The sequence below is a fragment of the Crotalus tigris genome, unplaced genomic scaffold (genome assembly GCF_016545835.1).
Source record: "Crotalus tigris isolate CLP2741 ecotype Arizona unplaced genomic scaffold, ASM1654583v1 scf7180000019729.178681, whole genome shotgun sequence".
Lineage (NCBI taxonomy): Eukaryota > Metazoa > Chordata > Lepidosauria > Squamata > Viperidae > Crotalus > Crotalus tigris.
This window is the reverse complement of record NW_024097686.1, coordinates 68,570-90,509: the sequence shown is the minus strand read 5'-3', so window position 1 is coordinate 90,509 and position 21,940 is coordinate 68,570. Positions and strand designations below refer to the sequence as shown.

The following is a 21,940-nucleotide window of genomic DNA, read 5'->3' as shown; positions in this document are numbered from 1 at the left end:
TATCTTGGTGGTGACTCTGTCTCCTGTTCCTCAAGGTTATTCCTTCTGCAAATTACAACAGCTGACAAAGGAAATTAAGTGTGACGGGTCCTAAAGCCAGAGCTCCAGGAACCAATGATCTCACCCAGTGTCAGACACGAAGAATCAGGGCCACTCATCAAGTTTCAGTTAAGGTGATTCATTGCTCGTGCCTATACACAAGAATCCGGTCAACTAACATTCAGCACTAAACTGGTGCTGGATAACAGTTAACGGAATTCAAGAGGGGTTAGACGTGGACAGCTTGAGGGAATGTAATGACTCTAAGCCAGTGGTTCTCAACCTTTTTAATGCCGCGACCCCCAACCAGTCGTACGTCGAGGACTACTCAACCGGTTGTAAGTCGAGGACTACTCAACTGGTGCAGCACCGTTTGCAGAATGGGACTTTTGGCGCTCAGCAGGGCAGAGACAGCCTGGACAATTCCTATTGGCTTTCGAAAGCCAATAGAAGAAAAGGGAGTAGCACAGCTAAGGAAAAGGGGAAAAAAATGGTAGACTGCGTTGTTTGGCGACCCCCGTGAAATGGTCGTTCGACCCCAAATGGGGTCCCGACCCACAGGTTGAGAACCACTGCTCTAAGCCGATTCCTTTCTTGACTCCACCCCCCAAGCTCTGCATTCTACACCAGGTGTAGTTCCAAATAATCTTCAAAAATATAGAGTGCATTTGCAGTCATCCAGTGCTAGCCGACCTATCCACAGGCATGGATAGATCTGGTTTCTCAGGCTAGAATGTTTACTACATGTCAATAGTGCAACAGTTGGTAATTTTAAGAATTACCAACAGATGCACTTTCATGGCTCTGTCGTGGGCTGGCTAAAGACTCAGGGGGAGGACAACTACGTTTTGAGCAGTCATGCAGAATGGGATAGGCTTGGAAAACAGTCAGGATAAGGGACCTGGAAGAATTTTTTTAAAAAAGAGATTATCATAAAATTGTTACTTCAGCAGCTTCACAGAATAGAGATGGAAGGGATCTTGGGAGTCTTCTAGTTCAACGTTCTCTTCAAGAAGGAGACCCTATACCAGGGGTAGGCAACCTTGGCTCTTTTATGATTTGTGGACTTCAACTCCCAGAATTCCTGAGCCAGCATAACTGGCTCAGGAATTCTGGGAGTTGAAGTCCACGAGTCATAAAAGAGCCAAGGTTGCCTACCCCTGCCCTATACCATTTCAGACATCTGGCTGTCTAATCTCTTCTTAAAAATCTCCAATGTTGGAATACCCACAACTTCTGGAGGCAAATCGTTCCACCAATTAATTGTTCTCACGGTCAGGAAATTTCTCCATAGTTCTAGGTTGATTCTCTCTTTAATGAGTTTCCATCTGTTGCTTCTTGTCCTGCTTTCAGGTGCTTTGGAGAATAGCTTGACTCCCTCTTCTTTGTGGCAACCCCTGAGATATTGGAACACTGCTATCATGTCCCCCCACGTCCTTCTCTTCATTAAACTAGAGATACCCAATTCCTGCAACATTTCTTTGTATGTGTTAGCCTCCAGTCTCCTAATCATCTTTGTTGCTCTTCTCTGCACTCCTTCTAGAGTCTCAACATCTTTTTTATATCTTGGCGACCAAAACTGGAGGCAATATCCCAAAGTTTGGTCTTACCAAGGCCTTAGAAAGTGGCATTAACACTTCACGTGATCTTGATTCTGTCCTTCTGTGAATGCAGCATATGACTGCATTAGCTTTGTTGGCAGCTGCAGCGCACTGCTGGTTTGTGTTTAAGTGATTGTCTGCTGGGACTCCATGATCCTTCTAACAGTTACTACTGTTGAGCCAGGTACCACCTATTCCATAATTGTGCATTTTGTTTGTCCTGCCTAAATGTGGCGCCTTCCTTTTTTTTTCAAAACTCAATTTCATTTTGTTAGATAGACCTCAGTGTTCACGCCTGTTGAGATCCTTCTGCATCTTAAGCCTGTCTTCTGGACTGAATTGTCTGAAGCCAATAGAGAAGTTTAAAATCAGCCTTGCTAAACCTTTCCTGCTCTGCAGACTGGCAGTGTCAGGGACAGGATGGGGGGATGGTTTTGCACGTGCACCTCTTGTGCAAATGCAGCTTTGTGCAGGTGTATGCTCGCCCACTGCTTGCACGGACCGCTTCCCAACAGTCCTGGGCCATGGACCTAGAGACTGGGGGAATCCCTCGTTTAAATGTTTGGCAGGAGATTGCTTACATCTACACTTAGGTCAGGGGTAGGCAACCTTGGCTCTTTTATGTGCTGGCTCAGGAATTCTGGCAGTTGAAGTCCACGAGTCATAAAAGAGCCAAGGTTGCCTACCCCTGACTTAGGTTCTCCTTATTGTAAACTCAAAACGGCCTTTGTAATTCCTGGCTTCTGACTGGCTAAGAAGCAGCAGAAATGATGAAGGTTCATTCTGCAAGCCTTTAAAAAAAAAAAAAAAGGAGAAGACCTGCATCTCAACACTGGGAGAAGATGAAAGAGGCTGTTGAGTATAGAAAATTGCTCTTAGGCAATGTCACCTAAATCATGATCTTTAGAGCTATGCTGGATTCTTGATCCCGGGGTCACAAAAGCACCAGGTCTTCCATCAAATGCTGAAGCCCTCCGTAGATAAATGAGGCCACAGCAGGTCTCTTTCCTTCCTACACGGAGCAGTTATTTAAAATACATTAACTTTTGCCTGCAGCCTAATGATGACCTTTTCCAACAGGCTGAACCCAAGATTAAAAGCAACAAGGGGAGAGCAGCCAGGCTTCCTCACAATGCTCTTTGCAAAAACATCACACCCAATAAAGGACTTGGAGGGGATAAGATTGATCGCCCCTTCCGCCTTTGGATGCCAAAAAGAACCATTTACAAAATTAAAGGGTAATCAAATTCTCATCAGAGTCTGGCTGGTGTGAGGTATTGTTAGCCTCACGAAAGAACAAGTCCCTCCAGCTTTGATTGCAGACCAGAAAAGGGCATTTAAGATGTCATTCGTCTGAAGGCTGGGCGCCTGCTAAAATTTAGGGGAGGGGGGGGGAAATCTGACCTCTTTCATCCACTCTGCCTGCCTCTCTCAACTATGTGTCTTCAGACGGGGATGTATGATGAGGGGATCAAGGAAGGCATAAAAACTGGTGGGGCTATGGAGCACGGTGGCTCAAGTAACTGGAACGTTGGGAAGGAGGTTAGTAAGCCCATGTTCAAGATCCAGGAGCTGGCATGGGGTGGGGTTGAGATCCTTCGCTCCAGCTCCTGCTGGGAACATGAAAGGAGCCCGCCAACTGGGTGTCCCCAGGCCAACGGTGATGTTACTCGCTCATCCTTTCAACCTGGAAGCATCTTGATGCTTCTGACTTGAGTGTGTGGGAAGTCAGCCCCCTCCCCAGAGAAGGAAATATTAAAAGGGCAGAAAAATATATTTCCTCAAAAGGATTTTAAAAGCAGAAACCAACTTTTCCCCTTGTCCCAAGCAGAAGCCAGCTCTATACAAATGCAGATGTAAACCATCAGGAAAGTTGGAGTAGAAGCTAGGAGAAGACAAAGACACCTAAAATCTGCATACCGCATCCAAACTCTAAGAGTTATTAGCCCCAGCACCAGGGAAGCAGGATATATAATAGGATTAACCCACCAACAACAAGAATACCAGAAAGGCACACCTAGACTCAGGTCAGAATATGTGACACAGGAAATACAAAGCCTGAAACAGGAACAGGAAACTACTTTAAACGAAAGGTTCGAGAGGGATATAAAAACCTACTACCCACATGTGCTCAGCCCTTTTTCTCCCTCCTCTTTCCTGCCAGAACCATCTTTCTGTCTGGCTCTTCAATAAACTGCAACCTTCTTTCTAAAGCAGTCGCCATGTTGTTTATCCCCGGCTTGGGTGAACCAGGATGAAGACTTTTCTTTCCTCAAGTGCATGCAGGTGGAGCTATGATCTCATGGCTTAGGCAGGATTTGACTATAATAAAGATTTGATCTGATCTCATGGTTATAGCCACCATCTTGATTTTTTTTTAACTTCCTCCTATGGATACTCCTACCTTCAGATGTGTTCTGCTCATTCTAGAGTGAAGGGCAACAGACTAGAGGAGGTCGCTCCATACTAATAGAATAACAGAGTTGGAAGGGACCTTGGAGGTCTTCTACTCCAACCCCCTGATCAAGCAAGAGACCCTATACCATTTCAGATAAATGGTTGTCCAATCTCTTCTTAAAAGCACCCACTATTGGAGCACCCATAACTTCTGGAGACAGGCTTTCCCACTGATTTACTTTTTTACTGTTTACTTTTCAACAGTATTCTCTATTACATTAAATCGGCATTTCATTTCTGGCTCTATGGGACGCCATTGTTCTACCTAGAAGACCAAACATAGTTATTTAGGATGGGTGGCATTTAGCAACCAAAACTGCCTTAGCAGAGAGGAATGGACAGCCAGAGCGGTTTACAGTTTGAAAGCACTTTATATCTTATTAAAGGGGCGGACAACTATGGCCCCTTTACAACCAGTGGACTTCAACTCCCAGCATTCCTTGAGCCATCATAAGGATCTGCTTTATCATCCGAAGATGCCTTTTGCTGATATATGGGCATATCTAACCTGATGGAAGTATTTAGGTATTATTTATTTAATTTATTTGTATCCCCCCCCCCTTGATTATTTTTACAAATCACTCAAGGTGGCGAACATACCCAACACATGTTCCTCCTCTTAGTTTCCCCACAATAACAACCTAGTGAAATGAGTTGGGCTGAGAGAGAGGGATTGGCCCAAGGTCACCCAGTCAACTCAAAAGTCCATTGATGATGTTACCTAGTTTAGATAATGAAACGTCTGCAAGAAAACAACCAAGCTCAGAGAGCACCAAGGACGCCTCATCTGTCTGTCCGTTTGTCTATCTCCATCTACCAATCCATCCATTCATTCATCCGTGGAAATACATCTCTCTCTCTCTCTCTCTCTCTCTCTCTTTCTTTCTCTCCCTCTTTCCTCTCCCTCACTCCCTCTCTTTCTTTCTTTCTTTCTTTCTTTCTTTCTTTCTTTCTTTCTTTCTTTCTTTCTTTCTTTCTTTCTTTCTTTCTTTCTTTTCTCTCTTTCTTTCTTTTTTCTCTCTTTCTCCCTCTCTCTCTCTTTCTCTCTCTCTCCCTCTCCCTCTTTCCTCCCTCTCCCCCCTCTTTCTTTCTTTCTTTCTTTCTTTCTTTCTTTCTTTCTTTCTTTCTTTCTTTCTTTCTTTCTTTCTTTCTTTCTTTCTCTCTCTCTCTCTCTCTCTCTCTCTCTCTCTTTCTTTCTTTCTTTCTTTCTTTCTTTCTTTCTTTCTTTCTTTCTTTCTTTCTCTCTCTCTCTCCCCCCCCTCTCTCTCTCGATTCTAAATGAAAAATCCACATGAAGAAGGCAGGAAAATAAACTCCTTTGAAAATTATTTGGTGGTTGCCCACCAAATTAGCAAGTTTTATCTGCTAATGCTAGACTTTTCTATCTGACTATTATGAACAATGCCTGCTACAACAATGTAAAAAAAAAAAAGATACCTTCATTTTCTTTTGCTATTTTATGAAATAGTTTATTTTCAATTGGTTAAACAATGCATTAATTACATACTATTGAAAGAGATTATTTTAGCTTTACATTGTATAGGGCAGGGGTAGACAACCTCGGCTCTTTTATGACTCATGGACTTCAACTCCCAGAATTCCTGGGTCAGGAATTCTGGGAGTTGAAGTCCATGAGTCATAAAAGAGCCGAGGTTGCCTACCCCTGGTATAGGGGATGCATCCTTTTCCGCCTATTTATATATACCCATTGCTGGATGCTGTTAGATCATTTCTGTGGCCAGCCCAAACTTTTGGGAAAGAACAAGAAGCTTCAATGACAATAATTTCATGCCCATAGCAATGATCCCAACGAAATAGATGAGAGCAATACATGATAGCATTGTTCCAATATTTGAGGGGCTCCTACAGAAACGAGGGGGGGGTGTCAAGCTGTTTTCCAGATACCAATGGTTGGAAACTACCCAAGAACAGAACCAACCTAGAACAAAGGAGAAATTTCCCAATATCCAATTAACCAATGCAATAGCTTGCCTTCAGAAGCTGTGGATGCTCCATCACTGGAGGCTTCCAAAAAGACACTGGACAACCATTTATCTGAAATGGTATAGGCCAGTGATGGCGAACCTTTTAGAGACCGAGTGCCCAAACTGCAACCCAAAACCTACTTATTTATTGCTGGGTGCCAGGTGGGCATGGTCCACTGGGTGGGTGTGGCTGTGGTGGTCATGGCAGACTGGGTGGGTGTGGCCACGGTGGGCGTGATCACCTCGATGTTGCTCATGGGGAGGGACACCTGTGGGGGCCGGGCAGGGTTGGGGGAGATCCAGGGGGTCTCTGGCAGGTGGGGCGGTGGGCAGGAGGCTCGTCCTGCAGGGTGAGGCAAGGCAAAGTGAGGCAGGGCAGGTGTGGCTGCTGCCTGACACCATCGGCCCCCGCACACAGAGGCCAGCGAGGGCATGGGGGCCGACGGTGTCCGTCAGCAGCCACAGCCTGCCGGCCCCTCGACCGGCGCACTCTGGGGCTTCGCAGCCCGACACCAGCAGTTCAGAGAAGCATAGATGCAGTGGGTCGTGCCCGGGAAAAGGAGAGCATGCAAGGCCAGGAGGGATGGGATGTGGGGGAGGGAAACCAGCCATGCTGGGATGCATCCGGCCATGTGGGACCTCGGCGAGTTAGCGGGTGGCTAGTTGAAGAGGGACGGTTGCCATCTCTGGGGCATGGCACACGTGCCCACAGAGAGGGCTCTGAGTGCCGCCTCTGGCACGCGTGCCATAGGTTCACCACCACTGGTCTAGGGTCTCCTGCTTAAGCAAGGGGTTGGACTAGAAGACCTCTACGGTCCCTTCCAGTTCTGTTATTCTAAGTTCTGTGTTCTAATATCAAGTATTGCTGACCTTAAGCAGAAAGATGTAGGCTTGGGAATGGTAACCTGGTCAAAATCTCTGCGATATGCATCTCAAAAATACTGTTTTGGTTTTTTTTTGTCGTTTGAAAAAAAAAAACCAAATGGGACTTTTGTAGAGGTCACGAAGAGATTGTCGTTGAGTTACGGTTAGGTTTTAAGAATGCTCTGAGGTATTTCCTGAATCCTTTTTTAGAACAGTAATAGGCTCCCTCTAACGCTGTCCTTGAATGCTGGAGAAGAATTGGCAAGCAGGAAAAGACTTGGAGCTGTTTGCAACTTCAAGGAGATATGTTAGAATAAAGGGCAACAGGCTACTTAAGTCTCCAGCCCGTTTTTTTTCCAGCTCATTTTCTTTTTCTCCAGGTGATTATTATTTTTTTTCCTGTCTCCAGCCTTCTCCGGGTTAGGTTAGCAATGTGCAAGATGCCAGTTTGGGTATCACTTCTACTTATAAATGCAGATCAGAGTTAATCATTACCACTTCTAGCAGTTCTACACCAATTCTAGGGGACTGGAGGCTAAAACATACAAGGAATGGTTGCTGGAATTGGCTATGTCTAGTCTAATGAAGAGAAGGACGAGGGGGGACATGATAGCAGGGTTCCAGTATCTCAGGGCCTGCCCCAAAGAAGAGGGAGTCAAGCTATTCTCCAAAGCGCCTGAAGGCAGGACAAGAAGCAACGGGTGGAAACTAGTCAAGGAGAGAAGCAAACTAGAACTAAGGAGAAACTTCCTGACAGTTAGAACAATTAACCAGTGGAACAACCTGCCTCCAGAAGCAGTGAATGCTCCAACACTGGAAGTTTTAAAGAAGAGACTGGACAGCCATTTGTCCGAAATGGTGGCGAACCCATGGCACGGGTGCCAGAAGTGGCACTCAGAGCCCTCTCTGTGGGCACGCGCACCGTCGCCCCGGTCCTAGGCCTTCAGTTGGGTTTTATAAAACCTTTTTGTTTTAGGCCTCCACTGCCGTGTGCAAAAAAAAAAAGCTTAAATCAATCAGTCAATTTCAACTTCTTGCGGGAAAAAAAGAGATTGATTGAACTTTTTAGTCCCACCCAGTCTGCCATTACCACCGCAGTCACGCCCACCCAATGGGCCACGCTCACCCAATGGGCCACACCCATCCAATGGGCCACACCCACCCGACACCCGATGATGCGTAAGTGGGTTTTGGGTTGCAGTTTGGGCACTCGGTCTCTAAAAGATTCGCCATCATTGGTATAGGGTTACCTGCCTGAGCAGGGGTTGGACTTGATGACCTCCAAGGTCCCTTCCAACTTGATGATGATGATGTGTGCAATAGTGATGAGTATGTGTAGCTCGGGTGTAAGATGATGGGGAAAGTTCGTTCTCCGAGCTCATGGGTTGGTTTTCGAACATTTCGTTACCAGGCTAGGCAACATCTTCAGCGCAGTTTAGGCGATGTCAGTGTCAGTTTTCAGTAGGTCTTGTGATGGTGAGGTCACGTCAGGTGAGGTTCCCATCAGGTGAGGGTCTTGTGATAGATCTTGGTCTTGTGATTGGTCTTGTGATGGGTCTCAAGACCCTTCACAAGACCAATCACAAGACCTTCGCCTGATGGGACCCTCACCTGACGTTACCTCACCTGTCATGGTTCCGACAGATGAAACTCTTCAAAGAACTTCGAGGCATTGTTTACCTTAAAGAATCTTTATCTGAGTAGCATAGCATCGGCACTAACACAATCAAAGCCAAAAACTGAGTTCCCCTCCCTGAGCACATAGTATCAAAGCACAATTCCCTCCTCCATCTGACAGTCACAAATCACATTCCCCAATTAGTTTGAAATATGCGCTTTCCCTCCAGCTCTCCAGCCCGCCAATTCTTATCATCTCTTCTTTCAATAACCTTGGTTCTCACACTAAGTTCAGTATTATTATGTCTAGCTAGACTCTCATGCACATTCCTCCCCCCTCCCCAGCATCATCTGACTCTAAAAGTAAAAAGAAGAAAATGATTGCATCTCCATTTGTTGTCAATGCAAAAACATCCGATGTTAGCAGTGTTGACAACCATCACAAGACCTACTGACCACACAAAGCATTTATAAACAGAAGAACACGGACTCTGACATCCCCTAAACTCCACTGAAGATGTTACCTAGCCTGGTAATGAAACGTTCAGAAACCAATCCACAAGCTCGGAGAACGAACCTCCATCCTCACTGATGATGTTACCTATCAATCAGAATATAGCTGGAAGGGACCTTGGAGGTCTTCTAGTCCAGCCCCCTGCTCAAGCAGGAGTCCCTATGTCATTTCAGACAAGTGGTTGTCCAGTCTCTTCTTAAAAACCTCCAGTGATGGAGTACCACAATGTCTGAAGGCCAGCTGTTCCACTGGTTGATTGTCCTCACTGTTAGGAAGTTTCTCCTTAGTTCCAGGTTGCTTCTCTCCTTGATTAGTTTCCATCCATTGTTTCTTGTCTTGCCTTCTGGTGCTTTGATAAATAAATTGACCCCCTCTTCTTTGTGGTAGCCCCTCAAATACTGGATGTCCTCCCCTAGTCCTTCTTTTCTCTAGTTTGGCCATTCCCAATTGCTGCAACCATTCTTCATATGTTTTAGTCTCCAGACCTTTAATCATCTTAGTTGCTCTTCTTTGCATTTCCCCCCCCCAAAGTCTCAACATCTTTTTTTTTTGTAATGGGGTGACCAAAACTGGATGAGCATGAAACATCTGCAAAAAGCAACCAAGTTCAGAGAGCCATCCAGGACCTCACAGATATTAAAACACGATGACTAACCATGTAGTGTCCCTTCAAATGCCAGGGCCATAAAAATAAAGGATGGGGAGCGGGGCTATGACACGAGTGATCTCTAGACTGCAGGGTATGATCAAGGAAGCAAGAATCTCAGGAGGAGTTTTAATTAGGGTGAGGCAGAGAATCTGAACAACTTCACAGTGTTATCCTTTTTATTAAAGTCTGGAATCTCTACTTTCTGGGACTTGCAAACAGCTACTGTTTATGAGATAAGCTACTAACAAAGTACACTTTAGGCAAAGTCTGGCTCAAAAATAGCAATAGTTAGAGGGACCTTGGAGTCCTAGTGGACGATCACTTAAACATGAGCCAGCAGTGTGCGACAGCAGCCAAAAAAGCTAATACAATCCTTGGTTGTATAAACAGAGGCATAGAATCAAAATCACGTGAAGTATTAGTACCGCTTTATAAAGCCTTAGTAAGGCCACACCGGGAATACTGCATCCAGTTTTGGTCATCACATTACAGAAAATATGCTGAGACTTTGGAAAAAGTGCAACAAAGAGCAACTAAGATGATTAAAATTCTGGAGACTAAAACATTTGAAGAACGGTTGCAGGATTTGGGAATAGCCAGACTAGAGAAAAGAAGGACTACTAGGGGGAACATGATAGCAGTATTCCAGCATTTGAGAAGCTGCTACAAGGAGGAGGAGGTCAATTTATTTTCCAAAGCATCTGAAGACAGGACTAGAAACAATAGATGGAAACTAATCAAGGAGAGAAACAACCTGGAATTAAGGAGAAACTTCCTGAGGACAATTAACCAGTGGAACGGCTTGCCTTCAGATGTTGTGGGTGCTTCATCACTCAAGGTTTTTAAGAAGAGACTGGATAACCACTTGTCTGAAATGATATAGGGTCTCCTGCTTGAGCAGGGGGCTGGACTAGAAGACCTCCAAGGTCCCTTCCAGCTCTATTCTGATTATTATTACCTTCTCACATCAGTACAGGTAGTGCTCACCCTTACGACCGTAATGGAGTCTGCCCATTAAGGTCACAATTCGTGACAGTTATTAAACGGATCGGTTATGTGACCAACCCAATTTTGCAACCTTTTCCACAGCAATTGTTAAGCAAACATAGTGGGTTGCAACAGTCTTTAAGTCAGGGGTGTCAAAACTCCCAGCCCGCGGGCTGGACACATCATCTGGAAGCCACGCCCACCCCATTGCCGGCAATGACAAAACTGTCCCGATATGTTGCGTGACGTCACATGACGTCGCAAGTTTGACATGTCTGCTTTAAGTGAACCAAATTTGAAAATAAATTGGAAGTAAATGCTGGGTTTTGGGCAAAGCTGTTGCAAATTGCAGTCAGATGACTGCAAAACCCCTGCAAATGGCCGTAAATACAGCCGATTTGCCAAGTGCCCAAAGTTCAGTCATGTGACTGTGGGGGGGGGGGCTGAGCATCGGAACTACAAATGGTCGAAAGTCAAGACGATCTGATTGTTTCTGTCTAGATTTCCTCCGGTTTCTTTTTCAGCATTCCTAACAATGCCAGATTGTTGTAACCAGGTTGCCCATGAACACACTGTTCTGTCCAGATGCAGCTGACCCACTGTTGTATGGTGTGTCACACACACACACACACACACAGCCAAAACAACTCAAGGAATTTCATCTTTTCAGAGCAGAATTTGGAAAGGTGAACGGATTGGTAGGCTGAGTTGACTGTTCGGATTCTTGTCTCAAAAGCACAAATCTTATTTATTAAAACTTTAATGTGTGTTTCAGCGTGTGTGTGTGTGTGTGTGTGTGTGCACAAGAGAACTGTGCAATAGCAACTGAGGTGTTGAGGAGCAGTTCCATGATTTGATAGTAAAGGTTTCACTCTTAATAAAACATTTTTTTCCTTTCTCATATTTCTTGAGTGTATGATAAATTTTCACTTTCTTTCCCGGCCTATTTTAAAATACCTGTAATTAGAAGAGTTGAGTGAACAAACAGTTAGATTCATGTCTACCTACCCCTTTGGCATCGATCACACCCGGCTTGGAATTAAATTTCACTGTTTTTAAACGTGCTTTCTCTTTCCTTTCCACCCTGGAGAGAAAGAGGGAAAAAAAGAGGAAGAAAGGAAAATGGAAATATGTATGAAATCCATTATTAGCATTTTAGCTGTATTCATTATTATTAAATATACTGTTTTTTTCATTACAGGTAGTCTTCAGCTTACAATTCATTTAGGGACTGTTTGAAATTACAGCGGCATTTTAAAAAAGTGACTTATGGCTGTTTTTTCACACTTACGACCGCTCTAGCATCCCCATGGTCACGTGATCAAAATTCAGACACTGGGCAACTGGCATGTACTTATGCCAGTTGCACTGTCCCAGGGTCATGTGATCACCACTTGTTATCCTCTCAGCAAAGTCAATGGGAGAAGCCAGATTCACTTACCGACTGCATGACTTACTTAACAGCTGAAGTGATTTGCCTAACAATTGTGGCAAAACTCACTTAATGGCTGTCTCGCTTAGAAATGGAAGTTTTGGGCTCAGTTTCAGGTGTAAGTCAAGGACTACCTATATTACTTTTGGTTACATCATTTATATTAAACTTCTCAGAGAAACAAAAATGCAAATGCTAGGCAACATATAATCAGGAAAAAAAATTAAATAGTCAATAATGCCACAGAGACTAAAGCCCCCAAATTTTAGAAAAAGTATTGTTGAAATATATTCATCAGGAGAGATCAGGGGTAGACAACCTTGGCTCTTTTATGACTTGTGGACTTCAACTCCCAGAATTCCTGAGCCAGCCATGCTGAGGGGATAGGGAGAGGTTTCTAAGCTGAGCCATGCTGGCTGAGGAATTCTGGGAGTTGAAGTCCACAAGTCATGAAGGGGCCAAAGTTTTCCCCATGCTGGCTCAGGAATTCTGGGAATTCCGAGTCATAAAAGAGTCATAGGTTTCCTACTCCTGGTACAGGTAGTTCTTGAGTTACGACCACAAAGTTTCTGTTGTTAAGTGAAGCATTTGTTAAGTGAGTTTTGCCCCATTTTACAACCTTTCTTGCCAGTCGTTAAGTGAACCTCTGCAGTTGTGAAGCTAGTAACACCGTTGTTAAGTGAATCTGGCTTCCCCATTGACTTTGCTTGTCAGAAGGTCATAAAAGGGGATCACATGAGCTGGGGACAGTGCAACCGTCATAAGTAGGAGTCAGTTGCCAAATGCCTGAATTTTGATCACGTGACCCTCGGGATGCTGCAATGGTCGTAAGTGTGAAAAACGGTCATAAGTCACTTTTTTCAGTGCCGTTGTAACTCCAAACGGTCGCTAAATGAACTGTTATAAATTGAGGACTACCTGTATTCAACCAATGTTTTATATTTATATATATATATATATATATATATATATATATATATATATATATATATATATATATATGGGAATGTTTTATATATATATGTTCGATATTTTTTTAATCTTTGCTTTTAGGTTGCTCTTTTTCTCTTTTCTTCTCTTCTTTTTGGATTCTGCATTTTAACTTAGGAAATAAATTTACAAAATATAAAAATAGGTATAAAAATAAAAGGCAAAGATAAAAGAGTTAGTCAACCAATGGTCCCACTTAGTTAATGGCTGGGAATCACATACATTTTGTCAGGCCTGTTACCACTTAAGCCTCTAAATAGAAACAAGCCTTGGCTCCAATTCTTGGAAAAGGTATGATTTTATTAGAAGTCAAGTGCATTGCAGTAGCACAGATCTAGAACTGAGAATCGTGCGCCAAAATCCCCAAGTTCAACTTTTCCCTCCCTTAACTGCCTCCCATCGCTGACTATCGCTGACTATCATCGCCGTGACTAATCAGGTTGAACCAAGATGTTTTCAGAACGGTCACGTCATGCCAAGCGTAGGTTGTATGTAGCAGCCTTCTTCTCGCAGCTGGGTGACCTTGAAGCAGCATCTCAGGGAGATAAAGAAGTTACTTTCGCTTTCCCCCAAGTATCTCCTCTCCCCAGAGTTCACGGCAGACTGTCACCACTTGGTAGCAAAGCACAACACAAGTAAGGGGGCAGCTGACACATCTAGGATTCAAAATAGGTAGGAGATCTCTCACAAGTGACTAAAAAAGCAAAGTTTTTAGATCTACCATTGTAACAGTAGACCCACAACAGATTCACCAAGCAGCATAGACAGATATACTTCAGGAGAAACACAATTTTCAAAAGTTACATAAGGAGGAGTTATTTTTGACTACGGGAACAAGTGTGAAAACTACACAAGTTAATTATTGCGGAACAAAATGCCTTGCAGAACATTATCTTCAAGAAGAAATAAAATATATACTTCTGTTTCAAAACTGCCCGTTTTTAACATTGCCAGCTGCAGCACACCAAGCTCATGTTACTATAGTTACAGCTGAACTTTGGAATAATTTTTTTTTTCCCTTAGAGAAAGCAGCATGCGCACATAGAAATGCAGCTTTCATATTCAGGGGGGTGATCTTTGAACCATACAAAACTCTCAATTTTAAATCTTGCTAATATAGGAGAAGATGCAAAGGGAAAAGACATTGAAAGGGAATGAAAATTGGGAGTCCTAAATGGAGAAAGGAAACGCTGCATATTCTGGGGCAAAGATAATTAGGTCAAAGCTAAATTCAGTCTTTTAATGATTACTACACGCTAATATTGAGTTTTCTTTCTCTCTCTCACCTTGCAACACGACTCGATTTTACGATTAATTTCTGCTTTTAGTAGAAAACCTGCTTCAGGTTGGAATCACACCCTAATGAGACTTGCCTGTTTGTGGTTTAAGTTGTAAGGCATGATTTATGATTTAGTCTATTGCTTGAATGGAGTTAAACTCCTAGGTTGTGAGTGTAGGATAGGGTACTGAATGAATTAATTGGCTTTTCTGGATTTTAGTTCCATTTGATATGCCGGGGATATTTGGGAATAAATTAACCCCCCTGGTCAGCCACTTTAGGCATTCTGGTATCCTTCCTTCCTTCCTTCCTTCCTTCCTTCCTTCCTTCCTTCCTTCCTTCCTTCCTTCCTTCCTTCCTTCCTTCCTTCCTTCCTTTCTTCCTTCCTCTCCTTCCTTCCTTCCCTCCCTCCCTCCCTCCCTCTCCTTTGCTCCTCCCTTCCTTTTGCTCCTCCCTCCCTCCCTCCCTCCCTCCTTCCCTTTCTTCCTTCCCTCCCTTTCTCTTCTCTCTTTCTCTCTCTATGAAATACAGGCAGAAAGGAGTAAGGATGGTAATGCAATGGATTCAATCTTTTTTGTGTGACTCTGATTGTGATTCAGTGTAGGCTTGCATCTACACAGCTAGATTGCTGCCAGACTGACAAACATTTTTGCACTAGAGAAGCCTGTTCCTTGTTTGACCACAGTTTTGCGTGCTGTCAGATAAATGGGTTGATCGTCAGTTATTTCAGTGTGGCAATTGGCCAGTCAGACACATCAACCAGCTACAGCTTTTTATTTTTACTCAGGGTAGCACTATAACACTAGTTCTCGACCTATGACCAGTTGCTTAGCGACTGTTCAAAGTTATAACTGACCCTCTAAAAATGTTCTGGCAAATAATTAGGTAGAGCACAAAAGAACGTGGAATTGTTTGATTTTTTTTCCCCCATGACCAGTTCCGTCCCCAACAGTACTTCCCAGTTTATTTTCTCAAGGATGCACCCGGTTCAATGGCCATCGGAGGGCAAAGAATCCTTAGCAAAATTATTTTGCCTGTTTAAAGATATTTATCTATTTATTTATTTAGAATATGGCATGCAATGTTAGGGAAATGTACTCATGCTAGACACAATAGCCTAAATTGCTAGTTCATTCATTTTGGTGCTTGGATGCCTATTCTTGGTGCATCACAGGCGGTAAACTAGCGTACACCGGCAGACTAGCACTGCTCGGATTGCAGGTTCGTCTGGGCTCTTCCATTGGTCTTGCCTTGCCTTGCCTCGCCTCGCAATGCCTCGTGTCCAGCCAGGTCCAGCGCTGGCTTCCGCTCTCCACACACATGAATGCAGCTAGGTTTTTCCCACCGAAGTGGTACCCATTTATCTACTTGCACTATTGCAGTGATGGCGAACCTTTTAGAGACCGAGTGCCCAAAACCCGCCCCCCCACCCGTCCCCGCTCTGCCCTGCCCACTGGGCCACCCACCACCTCCACAGCCCGCCACAGATCACCCAGGCAGCCCAGAAGCGCCATGGTGGCCACACCCTCTGCCCGTGCCCCGCAGCATCATCTGTGTGCGATGGGGCGCAAGGATGGAGTCTTGTCCCTGCTGCCCAGCTACCATATCCTTGGCTGCGTTGCTTCGTGTGGGCTGCGCCCGGGGGCGACTCTCCTCCGGGGGGCTGCTGGTGAAGAGGGGGCCATGGGAGGAGGTGGGGCTAGAGGGACGGTGCGTGTGCTCACAGAGAGGGCTCCAAGTGCCGCCTCTGGCACGCATGCCATAGGTTCGCCACCACTGCACTATTGCATGCTTTTGAGCTGCTGGATGAGCAGGAGCTGGGAATCGAGTGATGGGAGCTCACTCCATCTCATGGAGCCGGGGCTCAAACAGCCAGAGTGCAAACCATGTCTGGCTGTAAGCTCATTAAACCACTGTGCCACCACGTCCTTCAACTTAAAGATAATATGTTGTTAACAAATTCATACTGCCTCTTTGTCAATAGCAACAGCACTTAGATTTATATACCGCTTCACAATGCTTTACAGCTCTCTCTAAGCAATTTACAGAATCAGCATATTTGCCCCCAACAATCTGGGTCCTCATTTAACCGACCTCGGAAGGATGGAAGGCTGAGTCAGCCTGGAGTTGGTGAGACTCAAACTGCCGAACTGCTGGCAGCCGGCAGTCAGCCAAAGTAGCCTGCAGTACCGCATTCTAACCACTGCGCTAGCACGACAATATCGTGTTATGGACAGCATGGCCATTATTAAAAAGGAAACCGCATTGTGTGCCTCCATCTATGTTTTTTTTTCCTTTTGTACATTTTTGTATGTTTTGGATTAAAATAATGATTACGTGTGAGCTTGCCACAGAGACTTGAAATAAAGCTTGTAAAAAAAGAAAAGAAAAGAAAAAAGGAGAAGAGGACACCACATACCTTCGTTTGCTAGGTATAACTCCCATCTCTTCACTGTCCCCTTCCAGCATGACCCTTCTTGCTTGCCACCACTCATCATCCGAGGCGTTGATAACGTGGAGAATATCTCCATACTTGAAGCTGAGTCCTTGACTGGGGAGGCCACTGTCCTTGCTTTTGTCGTAGTCAAACATGGCTCTGTGGGAAGGAAACACACAAAGGATGGCTTGGTAAACCCAGGTAGGACAGCACTGAGCAGTCATCGGAGAGGAACATCTGGAGAGGAACATAAGATTCAAGTGCAGGTAGTCCTTGACTTACAACCACAACTGAGCCCAACATTTCCACTGCTAAGCAAGGCAGTTGTTAAGTGAGTCTGGCCCCATTTTATGAACATTTTTGCCATGGTTGTCAAGCAAATCACTACTGTTGTTAAGTATATCATGCAGTCATTGAGCGAATCTGGCTTCCCCCATTAACTTTGCTTTTCGGAAGCTGGCTGGGAAGGTCACAAATGGTGATCACATGACCCCAAGACAGTGCAACGGTCATAAGTACATGTCAGTTGCCAAGCGTCCCAGTTTTGATCACGTGACCAAGTGTGAAAAACAATCATAAATCACTTTTCCAGTGCCATTATAACTTTGAATGTCACTAAGTGAATGTTTGTAAGTCGAGGACTACAGTAGCTACATATTAAGAACTTTCTTTCTTTCTTTCTTTCTTTCTTTCTTTCTCTCTCTCTCTCTCTCTCTCTCTCTCTCTCTCTCTCTCTCTCTTTCTCCCTTCCTTCCTTCCTTCCTTCCTGCCTTCCTTCCCCATCTGGCTGTCATGTGACTCTGAGTGGTTTACAATCTGATAAATGATGTTATAAACGATTAAAACAATAAGACAATATATGCATTAGCATTAAGAAAATAATAGGTAAGACAGTGTGTGGGGGGGTGTATACAATAGAATGGAGAAGGGATTTTCTGATCAATTTTTCCAGTCTGAATAAATTAAGGAAGTCGGGTATATGGGGAAGTGGCTACCTGATCTCTTTGTGTGTTTGTTTGCATGCGTGAGAGCACACACACGTGTGTGCTACAGGGCAACCAAGAGAAAGTGCTTTGTTTTTGTTGTCAAAGCATAAAACTTCCACATCTTTTCAGCTGGAGCAAATTGTTAGGAACAGTTACATGACATTAATCATCATTTGCGGCCCACAGCACTCTTATGCATCATTAGGAGCAGTCAAATAACACTACCATGTCTTCAACCTAATAAAATAAATTGTTGCAAAACGGGTGCCAGCACGGCAAGTGATGTTTGATGGTTGTCTGTCTGCACTGGTACAGCAAAATAACGTTTGAAGCTGAGAGTATCCATCTAAGGTCAAATTAGGCTTGGAAGGAAGACATTATTTTTAGATAGTCTCTTAGGAGGAGAATTGAGTTTGTGGGTGCTGTTTCTTCTTCTTCTTCTTTATCAAGGAATAAAAGTTTCAGGGTTCACTCAAAAAGCAATAGCACCGCTTCACAGTGCTTTACAGCACTTTACAACCCTCTCTAATTGGTTTACAGAGTCAGCATACTTGGCCCCCAGCAATATGGGTCCTCATTTTACCAACCTCGGATGGATAGAAGGCTGAGTCAACCTTGAGCCCTGTCAGGATCAAACTCCTGGCTGTGGGCAGAGTCAGCCTGCAATATTGCATTCTAGTCACTGCGCCACCACGGCTCTTATAAATGACCCAACCTATTCCAGGTACCAGCAGGAGAAATTCCAAATAGGTAATAAATACACAAAACTTCAAATCTTGTCATGAGTTTATCATTTATTGCACTAGACCAGGGGTAGGCAACTTTAGCTCTTTTAGGACTCGTGGACTTCAACTCCCAGAATGCCTGAGCCAGCCACGAGTCATAAAGTACACATAAAAGAGTCAAGGTTGCCTACCCCTGCACTAGACCAGCCGCCCCCAACCTTTTGGGCACCAGGGACCAGTTCCATGGAGATTTTTTTCTCCCGCAGACCAGAGAGGGCATGGTTTCACGTGCTGTCTGTATCCCGCGGATGGGGCTTTGCTTGTTTGCGTGGCCCGGTTTCTGGCATGCTGTGAACTGGTGCTGGTCCATGGACTGGGGGCTGGGGATCCCTGCACTAGACTTCACCTCCCAATGACTGCACCTGACCTGACCTCCCATCCATTGGTGGGATTGAAATACCTGAACAACCGGTTCTCTTATTGGATGCAGGCCTGGGCCTCCGAGCCTTGAACGGACTTCCGGAAGTGGCATCCACAAACTTCTGGTGGGCTGTTCCAGGCCTGGGAGACCTCCAGGCCTCCGAGGCTTAGAAAGGACTTCTGGATGTGGCATCCACACATTTCCAGTGGGCCATATACAGGTAGTCCTCGACTTACGACCACAATTGAGCCCCAAATTTCTGTTGCTAAGCAAGATAGCTGTTAAGTGAATTTTGCCCCATTTTACGAAGTTTCTTACCACAATTGTTATGTCAATCGCTGCAGTTGTCAAATTAGTAACACGATTGTTTAAGTGAATCTGGCTCCAAGGTTTTTTCCAACTCTGTTATTCTGTATTCAATAAAGCTCATTTAATTGATTTGATAGACTTTTCCCTAATGCCAGAGGTTGCATTTTCACAAAACATTCAACCCAGCTACTGAATCAATCCACTTTTGGGGTATGATAATACCCAGAACAGTAAAGTAGCCCAGTAGGTTTAGAATAGAATAATAGAATAGAATAATAACTTCATTGCCGCTTTGAATGTACACTAATCGGCATACATTAAAATGAAATTTTGTTGCGTACAGCTCTCAAAGGCTCACCGCCTCCGATATATATACTCCATAAAAATGACAAAAATAAATACAGAATTATGCATATACCCACATATATTATATGACACACAGAAACAACACAGTCTAGTTCGGATTAGGTATATGTGTGCATGGTGAGAAAAACAAATCTCTCAAGTTTTTACTTAAGAGTTAAAACTTGCCAAGCATAACATATCCTTCGAATACTGACTTTCGGTTTCTTATTTAAGTTAAGCTACTAATTTATTCGGTTCAACATAGTTGGGTCTCCTGACTAGAATTTAGAAGATTTAAATCATCCAGATGACTCCTGTGCCTTTTCCCGTATCAAAGTTTGATTTTCATCAGGATCAGCAATGAAACTGGAGAAATACTCTTTTGAAAGAAAATTCATGACTATCTTTATCTTTTAAATATATTTGTAGAATATGGATTGGCCTGCAGGATGAGACACCGGTTTCACGCAACTCCAAATATTCTGCAGCTTTCTGGTAAGGATGACTCACCCCAAATCTAATTTTCTTGTTTTCCTGATGCTCAGACAAGTAAATAGAATTACTCTTCCTTTATGGTGCCCACAGCTAATGACTTCCTTTTCTAACCTGCCCACTGGAGTGGTTTCAGGTTAGCAATGGAGAAAAGCCCATTTATTTTAAACCGAAGCCTTGTGGTATTCTGAATTAACATCAAAAGCCAGCCTGTCTCCCTGCACAGTTAAGACTAATTCTAACGCAGAACCATTCCTTTTTATTCCCATCAGGTTGACAGGATTGATATATGGATTTCAATTTGTCACTCTAAAGCGGATAAAACAAGAATTCGGGCCGTCTCTTTAGGAGATTGAGGCTTTGCAGGTGAGTGAAATAAATCTTCTTTCCTTGCACTTCGGGGTACAATCTGTCTCCCACCAAAGGACTTTAAGTGGCACTTATTTAATAATTGGCAGCCATAAGTATTACAATTTTGGATGACATGGGTCATTTGTATAGCTGCTCAACCTCTTTATGCTAAATCAGAGGATGCTTTATGCCTCGGGCGACGCTTCTCAAATGGGTGAGCCTGAAAGGTTTGTTTTACCCAGATGATAGTGAAATGGAATATTTTCTGCAGACAATTTCAACCTGAGCAGCTGAGAATTTTATTTTCTCCACCCCTCTTTCTCCCACCATCAATATACTTTGGCACTTGAGATTGTAACAACCCAAAAGATAAGGCAGTAATGGCGAACCTTTTAGAGACCGAGTGCCCAAAAACTGGCCCCGCCCCGGCTCCACCCCCTGCCACGCCCCCACCCTGCCTGCCTGCAGGGCCACTCACTGCCTCCAGGGCCCGCCGCAGATCGCCCAGGCAGCCCAGCAGCGCCATGGTGGCCACGCCCTCTGCCCGCACCCTGCAGCATCAACTGTGCGCAATGGGGCGTGAGGGCAGAGTCTTGTCTACGCTGCCTGGCTGCCATGTCCTTGACTGCGCTGCTCCACGTGGGCCACGCTCGGAGGCAACTCTCCTCCAGGGGGACTGCTGATGAGGACGGGGTCACGGGGGGAGACAAGGCTGGAGTAACGGCACGTGTGCCCACAGAGAGGGCTCCGAGTGCCGCCTCTGACACGCGTGCCATAGGTTCGCCACCACTGAGATAGGGTCTTGCCCCATGCATCTTAAAATGTGAATGTCAATGCTGCTAACATTGAATGTTCTTGCTTTGACAACATATGGAGATGCATCCATTTTCCTTTACTTTAAGTTTTACTGTTAAGAGTTAGAATTAGACGATACTGGGAGGAGGAGGAGGAGGAGGAGGAGGAGGAGAAGGAGGAGGAGGAGGAGGAGGAAGAATGTGCATGGGAGATTAGGTAGACAAAACAATACTGTATAATGGTGAGAACCAAGGTTCTTTGTAATAAGAGATGATAAGACATGGCAGGATGAAGAACTGGGTGGAAAGCCAGCATTCCAAACTAATTGGAGAATGTGATTTATGACTGGTAGTAAGAGAAGGGAATTGTGCTTTGATACTATGTGCTTAGGGGGAGGGGAAGCCAGATTTTGGCTTGGATTATGTACGTGCCGATGTGTTGCTACTCGAATAAAGATTCTTTAAGGTAAACAATGCCTCAAAGTTCTTTGAAGACCTTCATCTTCATTAAAAGAGCCGAGGTGGCGCAGCAGTTAAGAGTGCAGTACTGCAGGCCACTTTAGCTGACTGTGTTCAGCAGGTCAGCGGTTCAAATCTCACCGGCTCAAGGTTGACTCAGCCTTCCATCCTTCCGGGGTAGGTAAAATGAGGACCCAGATTGTTGGG

General features: G+C 44.5%; 1 protein-coding gene across 4 annotated transcripts in view; it reads right to left on the bottom strand.

The window, feature by feature from the left end:
- Window positions 1–21,940, bottom strand: part of LOC120317598 (disks large homolog 2) — a 111,021-nt gene that overhangs the window by 44,569 nt on the left and 44,512 nt on the right. For all 4 annotated transcript variants that reach the window (XM_039364317.1, XM_039364316.1, XM_039364319.1 and 1 more), the window contains exons 3-4: window positions 16,834–17,010; window positions 11,722–11,797 (exon numbers count right to left, since the gene is read on the bottom strand). In XM_039364317.1, coding sequence (XP_039220251.1) covers window positions 11,722–11,797; window positions 16,834–17,010 — 253 coding nt within the window. The remainder of the gene's footprint in view (window positions 1–11,721; window positions 11,798–16,833; window positions 17,011–21,940) is intronic.